This window comes from Odontesthes bonariensis, chromosome 10 (assembly GCF_027942865.1).
Source record: "Odontesthes bonariensis isolate fOdoBon6 chromosome 10, fOdoBon6.hap1, whole genome shotgun sequence".
Lineage (NCBI taxonomy): Eukaryota > Metazoa > Chordata > Actinopteri > Atheriniformes > Atherinopsidae > Odontesthes > Odontesthes bonariensis.
Window position 1 is genome coordinate 3,922,544 of NC_134515.1, and position 10,896 is coordinate 3,933,439.

General features: G+C 38.2%; 1 protein-coding gene across 1 annotated transcript in view; it reads left to right on the forward strand.

Moving 5' to 3' along the window:
* slc38a5b (solute carrier family 38 member 5b) overlaps positions 1-10,604 on the forward strand; it is a 29,894-nt gene extending 19,290 nt beyond the window's left edge. The window contains exons 8-16 of the mRNA XM_075475539.1: positions 1,171-1,253; positions 1,376-1,434; positions 1,573-1,689; positions 1,870-1,949; positions 3,146-3,246; positions 3,584-3,708; positions 5,877-6,021; positions 9,250-9,353; positions 9,698-10,604. Coding sequence (XP_075331654.1) covers positions 1,171-1,253; positions 1,376-1,434; positions 1,573-1,689; positions 1,870-1,949; positions 3,146-3,246; positions 3,584-3,708; positions 5,877-6,021; positions 9,250-9,353; positions 9,698-9,802 — 919 coding nt within the window. The 3' untranslated portion in view covers positions 9,803-10,604. The remainder of the gene's footprint in view (positions 1-1,170; positions 1,254-1,375; positions 1,435-1,572; positions 1,690-1,869; positions 1,950-3,145; positions 3,247-3,583; positions 3,709-5,876; positions 6,022-9,249; positions 9,354-9,697) is intronic.
* The last annotated feature ends 292 nt before the right edge of the window (positions 10,605-10,896 follow it).

A 10,896-nucleotide genomic window follows, 5' to 3' on the forward strand; every position in this document is an offset into this window, starting at 1 on the left:
GTGTAAGTCCAGAGTTAGGATTGATTTCCACCAGCAAATGAAGGGCTCAAAGTTGAATCTGGTTATGAATGTTTTGCATTGATAAGATGTAATTCACCTAATGTTAGAGGCAGTATATTAGTCTATGAAGTAATTATAAGAGTGTAAAGTTTGGGTGATTGGGTTTGTTTATGTGCTACATTGTAATTATTGTATCAGCGCAGACTTTGTGCAGGGATCCTGCATGCTAACCTTCAGGAAAATGTTTTTATTCTCACACAAATGAGAAACACACCTGTACACTGCAAATTAAAAAAAAAAAAACACGTTCCAAGACTAAACAACAATATTATTTACTATGAAACTAAAAGATAAACACGTCACAAGATCGTGCTAACGTCTCAACATTCAGCCCAATGTGACGTAGATTCAGATTCTCTGAGAAAAGTTCTGTAAAGGCGCTAAAAGCAATTTAAAGGGACAGTTCGCCTCTTTTGACATGAAGCTGTGTAACATCCCATATCAGCAACATCATTTATGAACATCTTCTTACCCCCTGCTGCGTCCTGTGAGCAGAGTTCCAGCCTCGTTTTGGTGTTGACGAAGGTAGTCCGGCTAGTTGGCTGGGGTTTAAAAAATAAAGCGTTTTGCTTCTCAAAACAATATGCGTTCAACAGAGTAATACATTTGCATCACAAAATCGTTCTCCAGGAAAAAGTCAGACCTCACAATCGCTTGGCCCTATTTTCTCTCCCTTCGTATCACTGCCTGCTGCCGCCTGCCGACAGCCGCGCCTGTTACGGTGTTTACTGCTCGGTCTGCACAGCAGGCAGTGATACGAAGGGAGAGAAAATAGGGCCAAGCGATTGTGAGGTCTGACTTTTTCCTGGAGAACCATTTTGTGATGCAAATGTATTACTCTTTTGAACGCATATTGTTCTGAGAAGCAAAACGCTTTATTTTTTAAACCCCAGCCAACTAGCCGGACTACCTTCATCAACACCAAAACGAGGCTGGAACTCTGCTCACAGGACGCAGCAGGGGGTAAGAAGATGTTCAGAAATGATGTTGCTGATATGGGATGTCATACAGCTTCATGTCAAAAGAGGCGAACTATCCCTTTAAGGTCACCATTTTTTTGTGTGATAGAATATTAAAAGGTTGTTTGTGCGTCTTGTGTTCTGCTTCTAGTAACTGGTTCATGAATGGAAACTACCTCATTATCATAGTCACCGCCTCCATCATCCTTCCATTGGCCACGATGAAACACCTGGGTAAGTCAGCCGCTCCAGAGTAACAACAAGAACTTAGAGCCGGATGATTTTTATTCTGCATGTTGTGGTGTTTGCATGTGTTTTGACCATTTATCTGAGGACGCCTCTCTTGCGTTTTGCAGGATATCTGGGCTACACATCTGGGTTTTCCCTCTCCTGCATGGTGTTCTTCCTGTCTGTGGTGAGTCCTCACGCTGCACAACTTTGTGGGATCTTTTAAGTGTCTGCAGGTTCACAGTTTGCAGGCTAAAAGGGGGGAAATTCAAACAAATGTCACCAGTAAAGTCTAATGCATTCGACTGTTTCTCTTTCACATCAGGTCATCTACAAGAAATTTAACATTGCTTGCCCGCTGGAGGTGTTTGGCAACTACTCTGTGGAAGCAGTCACCGTGGAAAACACGTGCACTGCCAAATATTTCACCATCAACCAGGAGGTGAGACATGCACTCCCTGGTTATCATTTGAAGTTGTTCCTGTGTGACTATGCTCCGAGCACATGTTTAGCCTGGAACCGACCGTGGGTGCATCGTGTTACACATGGCTGCACGTGTCCCTCAGTTCATGTCCTTCCAAGAAAAATGCCAAGTGAAGTTAATCTATGGCTTGCTTTACAGACTGCATATACCATCCCCATCCTGGCATTTGCTTTTGTATGTCACCCCGAAGTACTTCCCATCTACACTGAGCTGAGCAAGTAAGATGCACATAATTCTTCCTCTTGCTTTTCAAAGTTTGCGCTCCTGATGTTTTTATGATGCAACCAATTCCAAAGTTTATAACCTAAAGATTACAGGCCAATTACATTTGGGCTTTAAAACACCAGAAAGAGGAGCAGACACTAAGACAACAAGCCTGAAAACAACGGGTCCATTTAGACAAAGCAATTCACTTAAAGTCCAATTCCGACTAGTATTAATCCCTTTAAATAGTCTTCTGTTTCTCAAATTTAATGTTCATCTGTTCAACCGAGAACTAGGATAGATAGATAGATAGATAGATAGATAGATAGATAGATAGATAGATAGATAGATAGATAGATAGATAGATAGATAGATAGATAGATAGATAGATAGATAGATAGATAGATAGATAGATAGATAGATAGATAGATAGATAGATAGATAGATAGATAGATAGATAGATAGATAGATACTTTGTTCATCCCGAGGAAAATTCAAGCATCTGGTAGCAAGATATAAAGCAATAAAAATGTTTATACAATTATAAACAAATAAAAAAAACAGTTTAAAAATATTTTTAAAAAAAGAGCTCAGGACTGGTTGTCACAGCCTTCTAAGTTTCCAAACTATATTTTCTAACAAAGGCCGTGGGGGGCAACAGGTGGTTTGTTTCTTGCACGTGCTTCAGACTTGATTGTTTAAAAAAATATATGTAGTTTATTTCCAACAAAAAATATAAACAAAACAATAACTAAAAATCTGTTACAATTTAGATAAAAAACGAAAGTTAGCTTACCAAAACTTCCCATCTTTACAGTGGACATTTGACAAACAAAAAGCTCTTTCAACTCTCTAATTAATAGGAGGGTCTAAAAGTTACCAAAATAATCTAAACAATTTCAAAGATAAAAATTAATTACAAATTTTGATTCCAAACTAACTAAAGTATATTCTACCTGAGAAAATGTTTTATGTAGAATACACGTCCAACCCCGCCTCTCTTAGGATGCAGGTGGTGCTCTGGACAACTCTTAAGCCACTCCATTGATTGCTGATTTGACTCACGATATGCCTTGTTACACAAAATAGCCTGTTTATTTAATATTTATTCATTAATGCATTGTCTAGATCTCCATAACAGGAGTGCATCTCTGATGATAAGCCGTGGCTTTACCCTGTTTAACATGTCTGTGGTGTTGTTTCCCTAAAGCCCAACCAAGAGAAGGATGCAGAACATTGGCAATGTGTCCATACTGGGCATGTTCACCATGTACTTCTTCACTGCCACGTTTGGCTATCTGACCTTCTACGGTGAGCATACTTTCTCTTTGAGTCAGCTGCAAAACGTACCTCAGTTGAATGCCATTTAAGCCAAAAACAGGGAGCGTTCTATACACGTGGGGCCCAAAATGCTTGATGACATTAAATAAATCAACTATTTGAGCATTATAAAAGTGATTTTAGGGTAACTGTGAGGTAGAGGTTAGGGTTAGGCATCCATAAACTAAATCATTAGGTTTTTATGAAGACCGGGTTTGCAGTTAAGGGAGGGTTTGGGATTAGGTAGTTTTTGTGGTTAGGGTTAGGGTTAGGTTTAGGTTAAATCTAAGAGAAAGTAATGCAAACACAACCCTTGGTTTGCATGCAGGCAACACGGAGGCCGAGCTCCTCCACACCTACAACAAGGTTGATCCTTTGGACACTCTGATCCTGTGTGTGCGGCTGGCTGTCCTGGTGGCCGTTACCCTGACTGTGCCCGTGGTCCTGTTTCCTGTAAGTAACTTTTTTTTAATTTGATAAACCATGTAAGCATGAAAACATTGAGAATACATGACAATTATATTGCTAAAAAGGTAAAGAACAGTCTCTGTGGCCATTTGACTAATCCTACAGAGATCCTTAAATTTTAGCAGAACTCTGAATGAATTCAACAATTAGAAATAATGTACTTAAACTCATTTTATTGCTTGAAATAATAGTTTGGCTGCTGTTGTTTGGCTATGCCAGCCTGTGGAGAGCTCCACTCCAGCTGACTGCTGTGACAGGTCACTGACTCTGTATTTCTGCTTCATCCAACATCTATTATATTTGAAATTTCAGGGGACTTTGATGATAATTCATTAAAGTTGGTTTGTCGAGTTCCTCTAGAAAAAAGCTAAAAAAAAAAAAAAGGCTTTAATAGTATAACAATTAGGGCTGGGCGAGTTAACTCGCTATTATCGCGTTAACTTGTTAATTATTTAACGCCGATAAATATTTTATCGCGCATTAACGCAGGTTTTATTTATTTATTTATTTTTTTTCATTATTATTTTTTGGGCCTTTTGTGCCTTTAATGGTTAGGAAAGTTCAGAGAGACAGGAAGCAGGGAGCAGAGAGAGGGGGAACAACACGCAGCACAGGGCCGTCCGATACGGGACTCAAACGGGGTTTTTATTTTGGCTTTTATTTTGTAAAAGTCTGTTGCTCAGAGGCTTTTATTTTGTAAAAGTCTGTTGCTCACAGGCTTTTATTTTGTAAAAGTCTGTTGCTGTCTGCTGCGGAACCGGAAAAGAAAGTAATCGGCGGATCCACCAAACATGGAGAAGGGTACGGAACTTTTACTCGGCCATTTTCATTTTAAAGTTCTTCCAGACGGCGGAGTCGACAGAACCAAAGTCATCTGTAAACACTGCCAAGTTGAATTGTCTTCTCAGCGTAGTAGTTCCAGTCTAAAATATCACTTAAAGGCAAAACACACAACTGATAGCAGCAAGTCATTCAAGGAAACAGACAGTGGAGCGAGGCTTCTACATAAAAACTACAGAAAGATGCTGATGTTAAAAGTGTGTTTGCACAACAAATGTTATGGCACTTTCATTCATATGGCAGCACATTTAAAATAAAGCTAAATGCTAAAAGCTATACACTACTTTTGGATTCATTTTTGGATTCTGCGTACAAATGCGATTAATCGTGATTAATCAGGGAAATCATGTGATTAATTAGATTAAACATTTAAAACATTTAAAACATTTAAAATTTCCGCTCTCCGCCAGGTGGAGAGCGGAAATCAGCCGGCTGATTTCAGGGCAACCATCCCGTGGTGTGTCCGCTCTCCGCCAGGGAGACACAGACACAAGTTCCGACCGCAGGTCTCTCTGCTTCCTCTGTCCCCGGTGGTGTGAGCTGCTGGTGCTGAGGGCAACACACGCACCCACAGCACTTCGTACATCTACTCGCAATAAAAACTGCACTGAACCCAACGTTTTATTGCCTTCACCACTCAACAAGCATACTAATAGCGGCAGCCAGGAAAACCCATGGCACCTGTGACGTCGCACGGAAGCCCCGCCCCCAGTCTGGAATTCCAGGAAGGATTTCCAAGCGGCAAATTCAAAATCGCAAATTTCATGTCTTTATGAAATGTTTTGGTGTAGGGTCCAATGATCATTATTGTTCCTCTGTGTATGTATTATCATTATGTATTGGGTGTAGTGTCAGCTTTCTGTAGGCCTTTAAACACTGAGCTTCAACATGGATGTGAATTCGCAGCAGCTTGGAAATAACACCAGTTCGTTATTTCTACCATTTTCCTGATTTATATGTTAATTAGAGAGTTCACGATCATCATTTGGAATTATTCTTTAATGGACTTTGCAGTTTTCAGTACCACATTTAAACTTGAAATACAGTTTATAGATACCGGTGATGGGCATTTATAACACCATGCAGTGTTGTATAGGGGCGCATCAGTCATTCTTACGTCAGCTGCCTAATTCCCCCCAAACCTTTTAATTCTTTAGAGTGGAGCAAAGCACATCAAACACAACACAAAGCTTTAAGCAATGTTTTAGTTCAGTTAAAGTTCTGCATACTTGTGAGTGGAAACGTGGCTGTTTGACTTTATCTGATGTATATAAGCAGGTTGGAGCATCCTAACATTGTTTTGTTTTTGTCAGATCCGTCGTGCACTCATGCAGCTGCTGTTTCCAGGGAAGTCTTTCCACTGGTTACGTCACATCGCCATTGCCGTGTGTCTGCTGTTTGCCGTTAACCTGCTGGTCATCTTTGTCCCTAACATTCGAGATATTTTCGGCATCACAGGTGAGAGGATTTGTGAAAAGTAGCTTTTAAGGAATTAAAGCAATATATCATGTTTTAAATTAATCTTTGCATTCATTTATGGTTTTTGTTTTTTCTAAATGGTCTGTGTTGCTTTTTCATCTAAAATTAGAACAACTGTACATCAGAATATAGAGATTATACAGACATCAATGTTCACTATGGCAAATTCTGCATCTACATGGTTAGATTTCACACTGGAAAAACTCTAAATCTTACCAAGTATATTTTTCTCATTGAGTATCTCATTACACTTGATATAAGACACAATTGCCTAACAAGTACCATTTCAGCCAGATATAGGGACTTGTTTTAATACAATACATCTGGAATATCTTGTTAAATGAAAAAGTCTTGAAAACAAATTGTTTTGAGGCATATTTCACATGAAACAAGCTTTTTTTTTTCATTTGAAGAGGTTTTTAAGCTAATTTCAAGATCACTTTTAACTCAAAAGTCCTAAATATCACATCTTATTTCAAGAAATCTTGACAAGCCGATTTTCACTAGTTCCATTGGCAGATTTTTTTGCTTATTTCAAGCAAAAAGGTCTTTATTTGTTGTTTTTTTACTTATTTTTGAAGGGTTTATCAGTTTATCAGCATCCATTCGTCTCAATAGGCTGAACAATCTGTTCTAAACTGGTTTAAATGGAGTTTTATGGATAGAAAGTATTTGTCATGTTCTATGGTTGAAGGAGGACTTGTAGGACTGGGCAGGAGGCAGTCAATTAAAAGCTAAATTAACTTTATTTCAAATAAAGCAAAGGTTCTGCTGAAGTAAAAAAAAAAAAAAACTGAAACCAGGAGGCTGAATCAATGCTTATTAAAGCACGGTCAAAGAACTTGTTGCAACAGACAATGACGAGGATCTTTCACTGAGCAAAGAACGCCAAGAAGCATATATACAGAGGGAGATAACGAGAAATGGCATGCAGGTGAGGCAATCAGCAAATTTAGACCCGGTGTGAAGCAAGAACCGAAGGAAACTCAACAGAATACACAAAGCTGAAACTCTGCTGAATTAAACCATAAGTAAGGTCAATAAGATGCAAGAGAGAACTGATGATGATTAAAGAACTGAAGGAAAGTAAATAGAGAATCAAGAGATCAAACTAAAACGAAGAAACCAAGAAGGAAATATAACAGTAATACAAGTAAACTTTATTTCTACAGAAAGTTTTAAAACCAAAGTTACTCCACAAAATTCACAATTCACCAAAAATATGAAAGTTTGACACAATAAATCCGATTGGTCGAACTTTGGTTAACTTTCTGGATTAAACGGGACTCCTTAAATGTAGGTGTTTAAGTCCTGAATATGTTTTAAACTGTATTTTTTGTTGGTACTTTGTGCTCAAACCAGACATGTTGTGTTATTGTTGTTTAACTGACACCATCCACCTGCTCCTGCCATCCAGGCAGTGAGTCTATAGTTATGAAGACGTTTAACTGAGAGAAGCCAGAAATATGTTTTTATCTGTAACAATCGTTTATACTGCAGCAGTATAATTAATAAGGTATTATTGAATTGAACTGAACCTAGAAACAATGGCAGAACATCCAAGGCCTGAGCTCTGGTAGCTATGGTTACTGAACAATGAATATGAACTCTGTGATGAACAAACATGACATGGAAATTCATTTTTGTCCCCTCATCTCTTTACTATAATCACTCCTTTGTGTCTGTGGAGCAAATCTGTGATTTAATTAAAGCACAAGTAAGGTCAATAAAATGCAAGATAGAACTGATGATGATTAAAGAACTGTAGGAAAGTAAATAGAGAATCAAGAGATCAAACTAAAATAAAGAAACCAAGAAGGAAATATAACAGTAATTAAAAAAAATCAAAACCAAAGTTACTCCACAAAATTCACAATTCACCAAAAATATGAAAGTTTAAAACAATAAATCCGATTGGTCGAATTTTGGTTAACTTTCTGGATTAAACAAGACTCCTTAAATGTAGGTGTTTAAGTCCTGAATATGTTTTAAACTGTATTTTATGTTGGTACTTTGTGCTCAGTATTTGAGTGTCACAGAGTACTGATGGTTTATTGTCTGAGCTGTCAGGTAACTTCAGTTTGACAGTAAAAATTTGTCAGACAGAACCATGTCTGCAAACTTAGCTGGTTCTGAATCTTCCACTGCTCCTCTACTTTATGGGGTTCCACAGGGCTCAATCCTCGGTCCCCTGCTTTTTTCTCTTTATTTGCTTCCTTTGGGCTCAATACTCAGAAAGCATGGGATCTCTGTTCATTGTTATGCTGACGACAGTCAAATATACATGCCACTAAAAAAAGGAGCCTTAATGATTATCGAAGACATTAAAGCCTGGATGGCTTTAAATTTCCTAAACTTTAACGACAAGAAAACAGAAGTGATGGTGTTTTGTCCCAGCAGCCCCTGTGAAACATCCCTCATTGATCTGGGCCCCTTGACGTCTTATTTGAAGCACAAAATTTCTAATTTGGGTTTTATAATAGATCTTAAATTAGATCGCCAGGTTGGAGCAGTGGTCAAGTCCTGTTTCTATCATCTCAGGCAGCTGGCAAGAGTTAAGCAAAATCTTTTAAGACAAGATTTTGAAACAGTAATTCATGCCTTCGTTACAATACAACTCGGCTGGATTACTGTAACGCTCTTTACTTACTACAGGCGTCTCCAGTTGGTCCAGAACGCTGCTGCTCGGCTTCTAACCAGAGGGAGCACATCAGCCCTATCCTGGCTTCTCTCCACTGGCTGCCTGTGCATTTTAGGGTTCATTTAAGATTCTTTTATTTGTTTTTGCCCCATCTTCAGCCATATTCTCCCGCTCGCTGCCTCAGGTCAGCTGATCAGCTGCTCCTGGAGGTACCGAGGTCTAAACCAAAGCTCAGAGGAGACGGAGCTTTTAGTGTTTAGCTCCCAAACTATGGAACGATCTGCCGTTACATATCAGAAGTATTTCCCTTTATTGTCCCCTTTTAAAACTCATCTTAAAACACATTTTTATTCTTTTGGCTTTTAACACATGTTGAGACTTTTGCTCTTACTTTCTGTTATCGTGTTTTATTGTTTGTTGTCTTTTCCATATTTTGCATGTTTATTGATTTTCGTCTGTACAGCACTTTGTCGCAGCTACTGTTGTTTTAAAGTGCTTTATAAATAAAGTAGTAGTATTAGTAGTAGTAGTAGTAAAAATGACTGTTGTGCCTGATCTTGGTCCAGGTGCTACCACGGCTCCGACTCTGATCTTCATCCTCCCCGGGCTGTTCTACGTCCGCATTGTCCCCACCAGCCAGGAGCCCCTGAACTCCAGACCAAAGATCATGGTATGTTTCTAAGTTTCTAAGTTTATTTAATTTAATTTAATTCAATTTAATTTAATTTAATTTAATTTAATTTAATTTAATTTAATTTAATTTAATTTAATTTAATTTAATTTAATTTATTTATTTATTTATTGACTTTTTATCTGTGTGTACATGTGTCTGTTTGTGTGTATGTGCTGGGGTGGGGATGGGGGCTGCTTTTAAACATGTACAGCACTTTGTGCTACATTTTGATGTATGAAAAGTGCTTTTGCTTTGCTTTTGATTTGATTTGATTTAGGAAAGAGTTTAAAAAAATATTTTACAGCACAACCAAAGCTGACGCTTCTTTGTTGGGTTTTCAGGCTGTGTGTTTCACCACATTGGGTTTCATCTTTATGATCATGAGTCTGACCTTCATCGGGCTCGACTGGATGAGCGGAGAGAAGCGAAGTCTTGGCGGCCATTAATGTGCAATCCCCTTCCAACCTTAAAGAAGCAACAACCTCCCTGTTGCAGTCTTCTGGATGGGCGGCACGATTTAACCCACTGCTGGAAGGCTCGGGCTTTGTTGGGACTGTTTTCGTTGATTAAAAGATCTGTTCCTCCACAGCGATGAGCAGCCCTCTTTTGTTCTGTCACTCAACTATCTTAAGGTTAACCACAAGGATCCATCACAGGTGGTGTTCTTCTGTTCCACATGAAGAGTCGTTGAACTTGTTGATCATGGAGGCCCCTCGACCCCACCGAGGTTAAATGTAAATACGAACTGCAATTTTAAAAAGGTAACTTGGGCAAATGTCTGAATGCGAAACCCCCCCAAAAAATCTGATTTTACTGATAAACAGAGTCTGATGGAGACTATTTGTTTGGTAAAAGCTTACAAAAATGCTATTCAAATTAATCAAACAAGGTGTTTGACATTGTAGTGCAATTATTTTTGCTTATTGGAGAGCTGTACAGTACGAGATGAACGAGAAGTTGCTTTCAGATGTATCAGTTTATGTATTTGTAAGTTAATTCTGCAGAACACTACATGGAAACTGGAGGAAAATGTAATGTAGGAAAATCAGCCATAGTCTGACATGAATTCTATGCAACTGTGAATGTGTTAATTTGGTATAATTAATTTGTAATTTTTTTTCTGAACAGCAAGTGTTTATTGTTTAATAAAAATTCACAAGATGTGAAGTTGTCTAAGTAAAGTATTTCATTTAATACATGTTGACTGCTTAATGTTACAAATAAAACTCCACGAGCTAAGAGCACTGACGAGGCACCAACATGTATTTCAGTTCATTTTATTTATATGGCACCAGTTCACAACAAGTTGTCTTAGAGCACTTTAACAGAAAGTAAACAAGTTCAATTCAAGCCCGATGAAATTAAATCAGATTCATTCGAGTTCAGTTAGGATTCAGTAGTATTTATAAAATGCCACTTCCTAAAAAGTCGACATGCTTAGGAAACCATCAAATCGTCATTTTTATTCATTTCCAAACTGATTAATGCAGATTTAAGACTAAAAGTTCAGAAAACTGTTTGTTTAATGCAGGAACTTGAG